Genomic DNA, 17,223 nt, shown 5'->3' with positions numbered 1-17,223 from the left:
CCCACTGTAGGCGTGTTAAAAACAATAGGGGGAAGATGGAACTGCCACTGTGGAGCATTGTTTTTGTTTTTGTGTCTATGTCTGTGTGTCGTTGCAGCAGTGAATCTTGAATCCATATTGGTGCGATGCAAGAAGGACGCTACACAGAGCGATGTGAACAGAAATTGGGAAGTAAATTAGAAATTGGTATTAAGAATAATTGGTAAAACATAATAATTTGTCATATGGTCAATGATTGTATGGATTTATTGGATAATAAAATAATAAATTAAACTGTTATGTTTCTTTTCTAGTGAGGTAAATACAGATGGTGTCTTGATGCAGAGCAGGGATAATTTGGCCTAGCATGGTGTGAACCTAAATAAATAAAAGTAACAACTTATGAACCCGCTGAAGATGAATGTCAGAGGCGTTGAAGATGTTTTTATAAAATACCACTTTTACATGAAACTGGTCTACAACAACCAATTGAAGTTATCAAAGGATTTTCTCATGTTTTTATCTTGAAGGAGTGGGAAAGGAGTCCACCATTTAGTGAGAATGGAGAAAGATATGTTCAAATACAACATTTCTAATGTTGTGGGCATAATGGTTGGCAAATGGACAAGAAAAATGAGGTTGTGGAGTTGGTGGTGAATCGGATGAGACATTGTAGTTGTGACATTGTCATGGGCAAGTCATTTTGAAATATGAAGCTGTCTGAAGAACATAATGAAGAGACACCAGAAGATTTAAGTAAGTGCCGGGAAAAAAAGGGGTTGCTTAGCTGTATTGATAATAAAATTGGGTTTATATAAATTAGCTAATTTGGGTAGTAGGTATATACACTGCTAAATTCATAGTATTAAGAATGCATTGAGATAATGATCTGTATTTATTATCAGGATGAGGAAAGTCATAATAGAATGATGGATGTTTATACTGTATGTTAATATAAGTGTACATTCTGACAGTTGTAATGGGTGATAAAGTTGAGGGTTTTAATTTTCATGGATAAGGATAAAGTCATTTTAAATTTGGTTGGTTATAATTTATAAGATGACTGAGTGATTTAAGTGAATCATTAGTATGTATTAGTATAATTATTTTCAAGATTAAGGATATTGATTGTACAATTGAAAAATGTTTTATATAGATTATGGGTTAAAACAGTGATACATTATGGTAATGTCTTAGGATACACTTATATGATTTATTTTGAATAGACAATGTTGAATCGTACTGTTTGAAACATGGAAGTTAATGTGAGGATTGTGAATGAAATCATGAATATGTTGATTAATTAGGTTAACGTATTAGCATATTAGTCATTATATACATTTGAAGTATTGGGTGATATTGATATGGATGTTTAGAGAGGTAAATATCTATGTTGCTAGGCAAGTACTTAATTGGTTACTATCATGGGGTTATGATATTTTCATATGATTTTGGTAGAATTATTAAAGCATGAATAGTTTAGGGATGTAATGATTTAGCAGGGAGTGAAAATAGAGTGTTATAATGTGTATGTCATATCAGGAATAATAGGAGAACAAAGTCGGAGTTGAACATTGTATCTTTTAACAATCATGGGTTTTTAAGAAATTGGGTCTGAGATGTCACTCATTAGACTATGTAAGTGATAATCACATAGCATTGGATGCTATTATAATAAATAAAGAGGGTATGTAAGTGATTATATGGGGGATACATGTTGGCCATTAAGAATAGGAAGGTATTAGGAGTATAAATAGAGATGTATCAGTCAGTATAAATGCAAGGAGAGAAAGGATAAATTATTCATCTATATGTTATTCCAGTTTAGAGTCAATTGATAATGTTGATTGAGGAATGAGGAATGTTAAGTTGGAAATGTATAAAGTGGATTGAGGTTTACAGCATTGAAGATGTGGAAAGAAGACTATCTCAGTAGATCAGATAGCGCCCCAAGTGACCAGGGAAAAGCTTGGGGTTCATCTGACTGCGCATGGATGAAGAAGACTGACGTTTTTGTTATTTTTATATTCATGTGACCAGATGATAATATCCATGTAACTTAGTAATGGTTATGGATCTTTGTATTTGTGGGGATGATGTCATGATGGTCATGATGGTTTCTTGGTAGCATGTCTAAGATGATGGGTACTCCTGAGTGGCGCAGTGGTCTAAGGCACTGCATCGCAGTGCTAACTGTGCCACTAGATCCTGGTTCGAATCCAGGCTCTGTCGCAGCCGGCCGCGACCGGGAGACTCATGGGTGGCGCACAATTGGCCCAGGGTAGGGGAGGGAATGGCCGGCAGGGATGTAGCTCAGTTGATAGAGCATGGCGTTTGCAACGCCAGGGTTGTGGGTTCGTTTCCCACGGGGGGCCAGTGTAAAAAAATATGTATTCACTAACAGTAAGTCGCTCTGGATAAGAGCGTCTGCTAAATGACTAAAAATGTAAAAAAGAAATGGGTCAGTTATTTAGCATAGGTTAGGATCTAGTCATATATATATATATATATATATACTGAGTGGAAATATTGTATTTTATATGAATTGTTGGGGGTTAAGTGATCTTACTTACCACAAAGGAAGAAAAAAAAAAGTGGATTGTAATGATGTCATGTCATAGTATTGTGTGGACCTGGGGAGAGTTAGTAGATAAGTGGTTTGGTGCCACAGAGTCTACATTCCGTTATGTCAAAGGAGATTACTGATGTTTATGATAGCATGATTGATGGACAGGAAATACTGACAGGGGTAAAGAGTAATAACATAAAAATAATGGGAGTGCCCATGATGGGTAGCAGATGTTCGTGGAGAGACTTGTAACAGAGTGTATATATAGAGAGTGTCACGCCCTGGCTCTGGGGACTCTTAAATGTTGAGCCAGGGTGTGGAGTTTTTATGTCATATTTTCTATGTTGTGTTTTCTAGATCGTGTAGATCTATGTTGGCCAGGGTGGTTCCCAATCAGAGGCAGCTGTAGCTCGTTGTCTCTGATTGGGGACCATACTTAGGCAGCCTGTTTGGCACTAGTCGGGGTGGGATCTTGTTCCGTTAAGGTTTGTTTTGTTAACCTAGGACTTCACGTTTCGTTTGTTTGTTGTTTTGTCGTGAGTTTAGTACTTAATAAAATGTACACTTATCACACTGCGCCTTGGTCCGTATCTTCCATAAACGATCGTGACAGAAGATTCCACCAAAAGAGGACCAAGCAGCGTGTCCAGGAACAGACAGCCTGGACCTGGGAGGAGATCCTGGACGGGAAGGGATCCTGGACTTGGGAGGAGATTCAGGCCGGAATGGATCGCCGTCCTTGGGAGGAGACTGTGGAGGCGCGCTATAGAGAGGAGCAGCGGCAACGCAGAGGGTACCGGCCGAGGAGGAAGCCCGAGAGACAGCCCCAATAATTTTTTTTGGGGGGGGGCTAAAAGGGTGGTTGGCGGAGCCTAGGGTTAGAGCAGAGCCAACTCCCCGTACTCAGGCTAGGAAGCGTGTGACTGGGCAGGCTCCGTGTTATGCGGAGCCACGTACTGTGCCGCGAGTGTTCCGGCACAGTCCTGTACGTCCTGTGCTAGCACCACGCACGTGTCGTGCAAAGATGGGCATTCAGCCAGGACGGGGTGTGCCGGCTCAACGCTCGTGGCCTCCAGTACGCCTCCTCGGTCCCGTATATCCTGCGCCAGTGCCACGTGCTGTAGCGAGTACGAGTGCACAGCCCTGTACGTCCTGTGCTGATGCCTCACACATATTGTGTGGAAATAGGCATTCAGCCAGGACGGGTTGTGTCAGCTCTCCGCTCCAGACCTCCAGTCCGCCTCCACAGTCCGGCCCGGCCCATTCCGGCTCCCCGCACCAAGCCAGTGGTGCGTGTTCCCAGTCCAACCCGGCCTGTTCCTTCTCCCCGCACCAAGCCAGTGGTGCGTGTTCCCAGTCCAGCCCGGCCTGTTCCTGTCCCTCGCACCAAGCCAGTGGTGCGCGTCGCCAGCCCGGTCCGGCCTGTTCCTGTCCCTCGCACCAAGCCAGTGGTGCGCGTCGCCAGCCCGGTCCGGCCTGTTCCTGTCCCTCGCACAAAGCCAGTGGTGCGCGTCGCCAGCCCGGTCCGGCCCGTTCCTGCCCCTCGCACCAAGCCAGTGGTGCGCGTCGTCAGCCCGGTCCGGCCCGTTCCTGCTCCCCGTACCAAGCCAGTGGTGCGTGTGTCCAGTCCGGCACGGCCCGTGCCTGTTCCACCGTTCCTGGTCCGGCACCGGTCAGCTGCTCCACTCCGGAGTCAGAGCAATCCGCTCCACCGGGGTCCGGTCCAACTCCAGTCAGCGGATCCACTCCGGAGCCAGAGCAATCCGCTCCACCGGTGTCCAGTCCAGCTCCGGCCAGCGGCTCCAGTCCGGAGCCGGTAAGGTCTGGTCCACCGTCGTCGGGTCCAGCTCCAGTCAGCGGGACCAGACCAGGGGCGCAACGGGGAGGTGGAGAAAAGGTGGTGGTCACGCCCGGAGCCGTATCCGCCTCCGAGGCGGAATGCCCACCCGGCCCCTACCCTCTTGTGTTTGTGTGGGGGTACTGTCACGCCCTGGCTCTGGGGACTCTTAAATGTTGAGCCAGGGTGTGATTTTCTATGTTTAGTTGTCTATGTTTTTAGTTCTAGATCGTTTAGTTCTATGTTGGCCAGGGTGGTTCCCAATCAGAGGCAGCTGTAGCTCGTTGTCTCTGATTGGGGACCATACTTAGGCAGCCTGTTGGCACCAGTTAGTTTGTGGGATCTTGTTCCGTATAGGTTTGTGTTGTGTAACCTCAGGACTTCACGTATCGTTTTGTTGTTTTGTTCGTGTGTTGTGTACGAAATAAAATGTACGCTTATCACGCTGCGCCTTGGTCCGTCTCTTCCTGTAACGATCGTGACAATAAGGCCTCAGCAAATGTACATTATCCCAGGGGCGTTGGAAGACACAATGTAAGTAACCTAATTTCTGTCCCTCTAACTGCCCTGAATGCCTCTGCTGATCCCACAGCTATTGTATGCAGTAGTCATGTGCCTATGAACCAGAGTTATACTGTTAGCACTGAGGCGGTGTTCCCTAATAGGAAGTCCATTGTGTGCAGCTCATCCTGCACTAACATAAATAACATGAGCATGTCTACTTCTGCTAAGCTTCCCAGAAAACAATCAAGCATCCCAGAAAAGTGCTATAAATGGCCCATGTTAACATACAGTGGGGAGAACAAGTATTTGATACACTGCCGATTTTGCAGGTTTTCCTACTTACAAAGCATGTAGAGGTCTGTAATTTTTATCATAGGTACACTGTGAGAGATGGAATCTAAAACAAAAATCCAGAAAATCACATTGTATGACTTTTAAGTAATTAATTTGCATTTTATTGCATGACATAAGTATTTGATCACCTACCAACCAGTAAGAATTCCGGCTCTCACAGACCTGTTAGTTTTTCTTTAAGAAGCCTTCCTGTTCTCCACTCATTACCTGTATTAACTGCACCTGTTTGAACTCGTTACCTGTATAAAAGACACCCGTCCACACACACACTCAATCAAACAGACTCCAACCTCTCCACAATGGCCAAGACCAGAGAGCTGTGTAAGGACATCAGGGATAAAATTGTAGACCTGCACAAGGCTGGGATGGGCTACAGGACAATAGGCAAGCAGCTTGGTGAGAAGGCAACAACTGTTGGCGCAATTATTAGAAAATGGAAGAAGTTCAAGATGACGGTCAATCACCCTCGGTCTGGGGCTCCATGCAAGATCTCACCTCGTGGGGCATCAATGATCATGAGGAAGGTGAGGGATCAGCCCAGAACTACACGGCAGGACCTGGTCAATGACCTGAAGAGAACTGGGACCACAGTCTCAAAGAAAACCATTAGTAACACACTACGCCGTCATGGATTAAAATCCTGCAGCGCACGCAAGGTCCCCCTGCTCAAGCATGTCCAGGACAATCTGAAGTTTGCCAATGACCATCTGGATGATCCAGAGGAGGAATGGGAGAAGGTCATGTGGTCTGATGAGACAAAAATATAGCTTTTTGGTCTAAACTCCGCTCGCCGTGTTTGGAGGAAGAAGAAGGATGAGTACAACCTCAAGAACACCATCCCAACCGTGAAGCATGGAGGTGGAAACACAATTCTTTGGGGATGCTTTTCTGCAAAGGGGACAGGACGACTGCACCGTATTGAGGGGAGGATGGATGGGGCCATGTATCGCAAGATCTTGGCCAACAACCTCCTTCCCTCAGTAAGAGCATTGAAGATGGGTCGTGGCTGGGTCTTCCAGCATGACAACGACCCGAAACACACAGCCAGGGCAACTAAGGAGTGGCTCCGTAAGAAGCATCTCAAGGTCCTGGAGTGAGCTCTACATGCTTTGTAAGTAGGAAAACCTGCAAAATCGGCAGTGTATCAAATACTTGTTCTCCCCACTCTATGTAGCCTAAGAAACAAGGTTAATGAAGTCAATAACTTGCTAGTAAAAAATTACATTCATTTTCTGACTATCTCTCAAACTCACTTAGATACTACCTTTCATGATACAGTGGCAGCAATACATGGTTATAATATCTACAGAAAATACAGAAATGCCAATGGGGCAGTGTTGCGGTCTACATTAAGAACCACATTCCTGTAAAGCTTAGAGACGATCTCATGTTAAATACTGTTGAAGTAATATGGTTACAGGTTGATCTACCTCACCTAAAGCCCATTCTTGTAGACCACCAACTGCTTCCCATTCAAGAAAAAGCTTCAAAAACTGTAACCAGTGCCTGCAACCTGGTTCAGGTTATCAGTCAACCTACCAGGGTAGTTACAAACAGCATAGAAATGAAATCATCAACATGTATTGATCACATCTTTACTAATGATGCAGAAATTTGCTTTAAAGCAGTATCCAAATCCATCGGAGGTAGTGATCACAATATAGTAGCCATTTCTAGGAAAACCAAAGTTCCAAAGGCTGGGCCCAATATAGTGTATAAGAGGTCATACAATAAGTTTTGTTGTGATTCTTATGTTGATGATGTAAATAATATTTGCTGGTCTGTGGTGTGTAATGAGGAGCAACCAGACGCTGCACTTGACACATTTATGAAATTGCTTATTCCAGTTACCCATTAAGAAAATGACTGTAAAAACTGTTAAATCACCTTGGATTGATAAGTAATCTTATGGTTGAGAGGGATGAGGCAAAAGGTATGGCAAATAAGTCTGGCAGCACAACCGATTGGCAAATGTACTGCAAATTGAGAAATCGTGACTTAACTGAATTAAAAAAAAATCGATTTGATGTGTTTTGTGTAACACCCCTCAGCAAATTACGTTAGCAAGCAACTCAACAGCAACTAAAATTGCAACGCAGCTTCTCCATGTAGCGCTGTTAATAGGTAGTTACTGTAGTAGCTTCCATCTCAGATAGTCAAGTACTGTAATACATTTTGTTGACAGATTTGTTTTTGGAATGTTTTGTGAGCTCCACCTCATTTAGCTAGACTGAAGTTGACATAGCTAATGTTGGCTGAAAAATAAATGTCCCTGTATTTGCTGTGTGTGTGTGTGTGTTGATAAAGCATACAAGACAGGTTGCTTGTTAATGCCAACTGATATATTTGGGTTCAGTTGTCTTAAAAAAAAAATGTTTTCAGGATGATCCTGGAGGAGACTGTGCAGGAGGAGGCAGAGGAGGTACATGCAAATCCATGTTATTTCTAAGGCTATTGTTTATTTCAAGACACAATCTGTCATCCCTGAGGCTATTTTGGATTTAAATGGACAATATACAGTATATGCAGTGATTCCTGAATGTAACTATAGCCTAATAGATGCCTTAATTGTTTTCTACCAACAAGAAAGACTGGTTAGTACAGCATGCCAAACTGACCCCATGGTGCCAAAGTGTTCCTGTGCTGCGGTGGAGAAGAGGTCCACCGGGACCATCACTAAAGAGCTCAAGGCCCAGCTAGATTGCACTAACGACCATCAGTATACAACCGAGTCCTGCCCCTATCCACCACAGATGGAGCTAATGGAGAGTGAGAGTGAGATCAGTGAAGACCATAACTTGCTGTATGAATCTGAGAGCTCAGAATCACAATCATCACAGTGCGAGCCAAGATATACTATCGATCACTTTGGGGGAGTGGGCTGGTGTTCCGAAAATGGAGAAGGAGTAGGCCATTCAACAGTATATTCAAAGATACACCCATCCATAAAGGGAATCGGAGTGGAATTCTTTTTCCACTGATTTTTTTACCAGTTTCAAAGGATGTGCTACCTTGTCCTGCTGTTTCCACTCTCTCTCTCAACCTATGAATGCTCAGCTATGAAAAGCCAACTGACATTTGCTCCTGAGGTGTTGAACTGTTGCACCCTCTATAACCACTGTGGTTATTATTTTGATGAAAAAAGGGCTTTTGTAAAATACATTTGATTGATTGTTTGCTGTGCTGCATGCTGTGTATTCACTGTCTGATGGGATATTTTTATAGTATCTGTAACATATTTTGGTGTGTATTTAATCCGCATCTTAATTTCTTAAAGTGGCAATCAGCAGTAGAAACAATAACAAAGTGTCTCAGTGCTCCTCTTTCGGTAAAAAGCTGAGGGATGGGGCTGGAGAAATGTAACCGCTCTCAAATTCATAGACAGAGCTATAGATGCAAGGACTGACCATCCACGATATCAAAATTATAGTTGTAACCATGTTTAGAGGCTAAATTGTGTTTGTTAAAATGTTCTTTGTTTACAAACGTTGGAGTAAAACAAGCTTATATTTTGGGTTCTGATGGGGTACGACAGTTGAACTAAGCTCAGGCATTTATAAGTTAGATTTTTCAAGAATCAATGGTTACATATCATTAATGTATAAGTGCAAAAATGGATGTAGCATCTGCTGATTGCCCCTTTAAGGTATGCTACTGTTGTTTGTCTATTGATCTTGTGCATAAGGCAAAAACTTGCAATCACAAGCCTTTCATGTGAATCCTCTTCTTCTACCATTGGAACTTGTAAAAACACCTTAATAACCCTGTAATGGACTATGTATTTTTGTAATCCTGTTTCTATGATCTGTTTCCACTACCATGTACCCAGTTAGCTTTGGATAAAGGTGTCTGCTAAATGGCATATATTATTAATGTCTCCTTTGACTCTGCCAACTAATTGCCCTCCCTCCCACATGTCCTTCCCCTGGCCCCCTCCCCCCCCTAACCCCTACCACACCCTCCCCTTCTCTCACCTCCCCCCTCCTCCCCCACCGCCCACTGGCCCCTATCCTCCTCAGTGAGGAGACACCCACCCCTGAGCCAGAATGAGTTGCAGTATATCTGGTGCGTTCAGGTCCCGTTCCTCTCAACAGTGGGGCACGTATTTGCTCCAACCCAGCCCTAAGGACAGAACAGTGCAGTCTGGACTAGGGACTGTTCACCTCTCTGATGTTCATCAGCACACACACACACACACACACACACACCACTAGGGACTGTTCACCTCTCCTCCTAGACACTCAACAGCATTGTTTGGGATGTAGCTCAGTTGGTAGAGCATGGTGTTTACAACGCCAGGGTTGTGGGTTCGTTTCCCACGGGGGCCAGTATGAAAAAATAATAAAAATGTATGCACTCACTAACTGTAAGTCGCTCTGGATAAGAGCGTCCGCTAAATGACTAAAATGTAAATGTAAATGTAGTTACAATTCCTTTCCAATAGATGGCAGCCAAAGCTAGTTGAACTCACTACTCTAGCAACAGGGACACGACATAAGGGGTTAGCGCGCGTTGAAAGTAGTTTTATCTTGAAAGCAACTTTATCTGGTTACGCTTGAACCTGTTGTTATAGTGGACAAGCTAACTAATACTATGTTTACATAAGGCACAGGCATTAGGTCTATGTCTTGAAAAAAATTACAGCAGGCTAGATTTACTAAATGAACTGGTTTTATTCAAGCTCAAACCCTATGTAAATGCCTTTGCTTCTGGGTATGCACTCCTTATGGAAGATACGACACACGCATGGATGACACGCCATACACCTCATCCAATTCTCCCTTGTGCCCATAGGGTGAACTGGCGATAAGCTGCCAGCCTGTATGCTCTGCAAACAAAATCATAAGAAAAGTGAGTCTGATACTAAACTAAATCACAATGTATTTATAATGAGCACGCCCCATTATTGGTTAGAATGAGATTTCATGAATCATGATGGTGTCTGCGATTCAAACTCTGGTCGTCTAATCAAAAGGTAAATGTGTTACCATCGCGCCAAACAGCGCTGGTGAGAAATATCGTTGTAGGATACTGATTATATATATTGAGAACCTACCCACTACTTATATTAACCTTAAACTATTTATAATCAAGCAAAATTCCAGCAATTATTTGGGTCATTCTACAGATTCGGTGACATTTCAGTATTGTCAGTGTCCCAAGATGTACTAGTGTTATAACTTGTCAGAACATTTATCAAACTACACTTAAATTACAACATTTCAAAGTTTTACTTGTTTTTAATATGGTGTAGAGAATATGATTTTAAACAGAGATGAATTTCAATACTTATATGTTTGCTTTTCTTAGGAGTATTAAGAATTTCGCCTGTCCCTATTGACCATCATGCAAATGGCGTGACTCATTTTGAGTACACAGTGTTAAATAATAATGCTTTTTTTTTGTTAAATTAATTGTATATGCCCCCTTATTATGCATAATCCATTTTCTCAGCATAAGACATTTTATTTTCTGAGAAATTCAGGCTTTTACCCCTGTCCTTGTATTTCTTTCAACCCCGTAACGCAACAATACCCCCACTCACAATTAAATAATGGTTTGATCCTGTGGACATCATTTATGAGGAAGTGACATCATACAAGTCTTCAGAGAAGCCTGGTGTGACAAGTGGTAAGCTGCTCTCTCACTTTTTATAAATATTTCATGTTTTTTAAGCACATATGGGCTTTGTCAATCTCAGGTATTCAACTCTGTTGGGGGGGGGGAATTCATAGTTAAGATTTTACCAAGAATTGTTTTTATAGCTATGAAGTATAACAATGTCTTTTGTTGAATAAGGCCATGTGGCACACTGCTAGCTGCTAACATCCCGAATTAGCAACATATTAGCACAAAATCTTCAACCCTGTCACATTCAACCCCATCACATTTTTCAATGTTACGGGGTTGAATGGCTGTTATAGGGTTGAATAGCTGTTAAATCTTAGCAATATTTAATGTATATTGCTTAATACCAATCATATTTTCTTGTTGAATGTTTGTTGTTTACGGTTTTACAGTGTCAACTAAAAGTACGAGGAATTTTTGAAAACAATAACTTTAAAAAAGTGACAATTAATTTGTTCTCTCTCCTATATACATTGACATATTTAGGAGTATTATCTGCAAGTTCATGTTCATTTTACTACATAGTGATTAAAAGGATACAATATTTAGTCTTGAAGAGTAAGCAGGTCATTGACTTGACCTTGACCTACAATTTCAGATTCAACAATGGAAAAAACAGCAGCAGAAAGGAAACACACATAGAGAGGAAGGTGAGGGACATCCGCGCGCCGGTGGTCAGGTAATTCTCCTGGAAATGTAAGATCTTTAAGACACGAGGTGGTGGTGGTCATGGACACACAATCAACAGAAAATAAAGTTTTGTTGCTTTAAAGCATAATTTGGTAATGCATAAAAAGACTAGAGAATGTAAATGAAGACTAGTCTAAAAAGACATACAGTATACTGCCTTGGCAACTGGTGCGTGAGGGGTTCATGTTCACTAGCCGACTGGTTTGTACTGACATATTTAGGAGTATTATCTGCAAGTTCACGTTCATTTTACTACATAGTGATTAAAAGGATACAGTAATTAGTTTTGGAGAGTAAACTGGTCATTGACTTGACCTTGACCTACAATTTCAGATGTTGTTACTGTTATTAGTTCATTAATGTGTTTTACTCTGTCTAGCTTTCATCTAGATTCTTTAGATTTTAAAAGCTATGTTGACAGTAGGTTTAAAAATGTTTAAAATGTTTAAAAAATGGCAACATGTTAGTGATCTCAAAAGATAAAACATATGACACGTGATGCTTTTCACTCAACCCTGTTACATGATTTACAACCCTGTTGCGGTGCATTCATCCCTGTTACGAGATTATTTTTTTACATTTTTGTATTAAATACACAAAATATAACATCAATAGTGTTTTTATTGTGTGTATTAAATCAGGGTAAATAAGGCTATTTCAATTTTGTCAGGAATTACGCAGCATTCTTGCACATTTCTTGCGAAAATGTGGAGTTAGATTAGAAATTTCTTCATCGTAAACTGGAAAGGATGGTGCTGGTCAGTTTTTCTTGATTTTCTCTTTAATTACAATATGCCATTATTTACAAGGGACATCTAAACTGTGAGATTATGCCAGAAGCTGATCTCAAGCTTATTGGAAAAATGAATAGTTGAATAACAAAATGACTGTGACGGGGTTGAATTAAATTGGGACTTGTTTGAGAAAATAATACAGAATAATAACTTAATACTCTACATTGAGATGGGAAAAGGTATTTTCTATCAAGTACACACATTACTTTGTCACATCAAATAAAAAAAAGCTTAAGATTTTAATGTTCATTGTTTCATCCTCCTCAATCACAAAAGGCACCGAATCTGTAGAATGACCCATTTAACTGGCATACCGGCTGCTGACTGGTCAAGTAACCGCTTCTGCCAGGAAGTCCTTCATAAGGGTTAGTGACACCTCCAATAAATACATCGCCATCCAGACAGACAATTATCTGGCAGCATCCGGACTCACACCAGTTTGTGTCACCGCTACGCCGACCCTCTAGATGAGGTGTTTCAGGAGGCATATCTGTGTTGTTACTGCTACGAGAACGAACTCTTTAAACTGGGGCAACGATCGGCTCAAACATGAACGGCTTCAGTAGGTTTATTGTCTCTCTAACGAACATTATTTCATTCTACGTAATAAACTCATTCTCAGACTCGAAGCTACTAGGTAAATTCAGCCATTTTTGGGAGTTCCAAAATTTTTAGTGACGCAACAATGTCAATATGCCGATTTACAGTTACGGTTAGCTGGCGTTCTAAATCCTAGTGTTTCCATTCCCCTTTAATCCATTAAAAGGGAGGTATTCAGTATTTTAGTGTGTGCACATGTAGAACCTGGAAGTCAATAACAATGACTAATAATGGATGATGGGCTCAATGTAATGCAGAGGCATTAACTCCTCAGATTAGAGGCTTTGAAGAAGTGCATTAGAGAAGTCTCCTCACAGGAAGGTCAATGGGTGTCGGGTGTCTTCCTCCTTCTTCACTGCCTTTGATATGCGAGGATATTCTGACTGGCTGCCATGAAGGATGGATACAATTTGTCGATAAACAAAGTAAGGATGCACAGTCTCTTGTGACGACGAAACACGCACGATTTGGTTCTGGGTTGCTGAGATTAGGATGCATGATACGTCCTTACCTGTTCCGTTTTGTAGCGGATGCAGACACATCATTTGAGGAGGTGCTTTTGCAGTTGGAGCCACATAATTGCATTGTGCCAATAATCATTTGACACGACAGCTGAATATAATGCACATACAGTGCATTCGGATAGTATTCAGACCACTCGCCTTTTCCACATTTAGTTACGTTACAGCCTTATTCTAAAATCAATCTACACACACATTTTTGCAAATGTAAAAAACAAAAACAAAAACTTCTTTACATAAGTATTCAGACCCTTTGCAATGAGACTTGATATTGAGCTCAGGTGCATCCTGTTTCCATTGATCATCCTTCAGATGTTTCTACAACTTGATTGGAGTCCACCTGTGGTAAATTCAATTGATTGGAATGATTTGGAAAGGCACACACCTGTCTAAATAAGGTCAGTTGACAGTGCATGTCAGAGCAAAAACCAAGCCATGAGGTCGAAGGAATTGTCCGTAGAGCTCCGAGATAGAATTGTGTCGAGGCACAGATCTGGGGAAGGGTACCAAAACATTTCTGCAGCATTGAAAATCCCCAAGAACACAGTGGCCTCCATCATTCTTAAATGGAAGAAGTTTGTTACCACCAAGACTCTTCCTAGAGCTGGCCACCCGGCCAAACTGAGCAATCGGGGGAGAAGGGCCTTGGTCAGGGAGGTGACCAAGAACCTGATGGTCACTCTGACAGAGCTCTAGAGTTCCTCTGTGGAGATGGGATAACCTTCCAGAAGGACAACCATCTATGCAGCACTCCACCTGGAGTGTGGAGGAAACCTGGCACCATCCCTACGGTGAAGCATGATGGTGGCAGCATCATTCTGTGGGGATGTTTTTCACCGGCAGGGACTGGAAGACTAGTCAGGATCGAGGGAAAGATGAACGGAGCAAAGTACAGAGAGATCCTTGATGAAAACCTGCTCCAGAGCGCTCAGGACCTCAGACTGGGCGAAGGTTCACCTTCCAACAGGACAATGACCCTAAGCACACAGCCAAGACAATGCAGCAGTGGCTTCGGGACAAGTCTCTGAATGTCCTTGAGTGGCCCAGCCAGAGCCCGGACTTGAACCCGATCCAACATCTCTGGAGAGACCTGAAAATAGCTGTACAGCGATGCTTCCCATCCAACCTGACAGAGCTTGAGAGGCTCTGCAGAGAAGAATGGAGAAACTCCCCAAATACAAGTGTGCCAAGCTTGTAGTGTCATACCCAAGAAGACTCGAGGCTGTAATTGCTGCCAAAGGTGCTTCAACAAAGTACTTAGTAAAGGGTCTGAATACTTATCTAAATGTGACATTTCTACAAACCTGTTTTTGCTTTGTCATTATGGGGTATTGTGTGTAGATTGATCATAATTAAAATCAATTTAATCAATTTTAGAATAAGGCTGTAACTTAACAAAATGTGGAAAAAGTCAAGGGGTCTGAATACTTTCTGAAGGCACTGTACACTTTTCGGAATATATTTAATTCCCAATGTGTCTTCAAGTATTGCTATTACAGAGTGTTTTATACAATTGGTATTAATCCTTACAAATGCAACTTCATTCTTGCTTCGTGTCAGTCGGGTAAAAAAACAAATTCAACTGCTGTTCTCTTCAACCTTTTCCTTTGTGACTTCACCTTCTCTCCTTTCCTTGTACTCTGTGACGTTTTCCAACGACGTCAAGGTGAAGTCACAAGGAAAGGACAAAGGAAACCCTTAATGAAGAAGAGCTGGGAACAGCACTAGTGAGATGAAAGAGATAGTACTCACGGTCACTGCAGAATGCTCCTCCGTAGGTAGTCATGGTGCAGTCACAGGAGAAGCCCTCCCACTGCTGGAGACACACCCCCTGGTTATGGCAGGAGTCCTCTGTACAGGTTGTGCTCAGGCCTGGGAGGAGGTAAAGTATGCTCATGCAGTGAACCATAAGGTAGATCCACAGTTAACCTGTTCCACAGAGTGCCCCATGACCCCATGGCTGTGCCCCTGTCTGACGTACCTCCACAGCCGCGCTCCACCTGGCCCACCCTGTGGAGGGCATCTGCCAACATGTCAGTGAGTCTCCCATTCAGGTCCAGAGAGGCCAGGCAGCCCTGGTACCCGTCCCGGGACGCAACCAGCTTGGGCAGGCTGCTGTACATGCTCTTCCCCACACCACCAACATACAGCTCCCCTGGAAGACACACAGCATCAATCAATCAGAGCATTTTTTCCTGGAAGAGAACGATTATTCTCAGTAGTCAAAGCAGAAACACCTCCAGGTAGTCATTGCTAAGATACAATAGCATTGAGTGGGAGGTTATCAACAAGCGTCACTCAATGAGTTAAAGCAGCCATGAACAGATCTGATACCCTAACACAAGTTTTGCATTTGATAAATGTTCTGCAATCATAGGCCTCCAATAACTTGCTAGTTAACATTCAAATCAGACAGATCTCCTTACGATTTAAAACCTCTGAGAAGCCATTTGGTGACACGTTGCGGCAGATGCATGTGGACTCTAAATCATTGAAACCAATGATGATCTGTCTTGTCTTCATCAGATTTATGCTCCTTTCAAGAGACTGTTTACTTGCATAGTAACCCTTCCAGCCACAGTAATCATTCATAGTTTGGCTGTTGAATTGCAGATGTCTAAGTTACAAGCAAAGGCATTAACGTTTAGGTAGATGTCTGAGAATTCCTCTGTGCTGTTTATTGGCAGATGGACAATCTGTGTATTTCTCTGCAGAAAGATTTAAAATAGGATATTACCAAACTGGCTCACAATCATTTAAAATCTGCTGGGACGTCAAAATGAAGAGTCAATATCATAAATGTATAAGTAAAAAAATGGATGTAGCAATTAAGGATTCTAGCTTTAAACAGTACCCTGTTAAACTTGCCCCCCCCCCCCCCCCCCCTTCCTTTCTTTCTAAAATTAGCCGCCGAAATTGTCGCAACCCCTATTACCAGCCTGTTCAACCTCTCTTTCTTATCGTCTGAGATCCCCAGAGATTGGAAAGCTGCCGCGGTCATCCCCATCTTCAAAGGGGGTTACACTCTAGATCCAAACGGTTACAGACCTATATCCATCCTGCCCTGCCTTTCGAAAGTACTTGAGAGCCAAGTTAACAAACAGATCACCGACCATTTCGAATCCCACAATACCTTCTCCGCTATGCAATCTGGTTTCCGAGCTGGTCATGGGTGCACCTCAGCCACGCTCAAGGTCCTAAACGATATAATAACCGTGATCGATAAAAGACAGTACTGTGCAGCCGTCTTCATCGACCTGGCCAAGGCATTCATTTACATTTAAGTCATTTAGCAGACGCTCTTATCCAGAGCGACTTACAAATTGGTGCATTCAACTTAGGATAGCCAGTGGGACAACCACCCTTTTTTTTATGGGGGGGGGGGAATAGAAGGATTACTGTTATACTATTCCAGGTATTCCTTAAAGAGGTAGGGTTTCAAGTGTCTCCGGAAGGTGGTCAGTGACTCTGCTGTCCTGGTATCGTGGGGGAGCTTGTTCCACCATTGGGGTGCCAGAGCAGCGAATAGCTTTTACTGGGCTGAGCGGGAACTGTGCTTCCGTAGAGGTAGGGGGGCTAGCAGGCCAGAGGTGGATGAACGTAGTGCCCTCGTTTGGGTGTATGGTCTGATCAGAACCTGAAGGTAAGGAGGTGCCGTTCCCCTCACAGCTCCGTAGGCAAGCACCATGGTTTTGTAGTAGATGCGAGCTTCAACTGGAAGCCAGTGGAGTGTGCGGAGGAGCGGGG

General features: G+C 42.8%; 1 protein-coding gene across 1 annotated transcript in view; it reads right to left on the bottom strand.

The window, feature by feature from the left end:
• The window catches only part of LOC311142907 (neurexin-2-like), a gene marked incomplete at its 5' end in the record, with an annotated part of 198,989 nt that overhangs the window by 74,526 nt on the left and 107,240 nt on the right, over nt 1-17,223 (bottom strand). Inside the window, 2 exons of the mRNA XM_084178625.1 lie at nt 15,229-15,348; nt 15,458-15,631. Of these exons, the coding sequence (XP_084034751.1) occupies nt 15,229-15,348; nt 15,458-15,631 (294 nt within the window). The remainder of the gene's footprint in view (nt 1-15,228; nt 15,349-15,457; nt 15,632-17,223) is intronic.

Source organism: Coregonus lavaretus, assembly GCF_964263955.1.
Source record: "Coregonus lavaretus genome assembly, chromosome: 15".
Classification (NCBI taxonomy): Eukaryota; Metazoa; Chordata; class Actinopteri; order Salmoniformes; family Salmonidae; genus Coregonus; species Coregonus lavaretus.
Note: the sequence above shows the minus strand (reverse complement) of the source record. Positions and strands in the feature narration are given on the sequence as shown.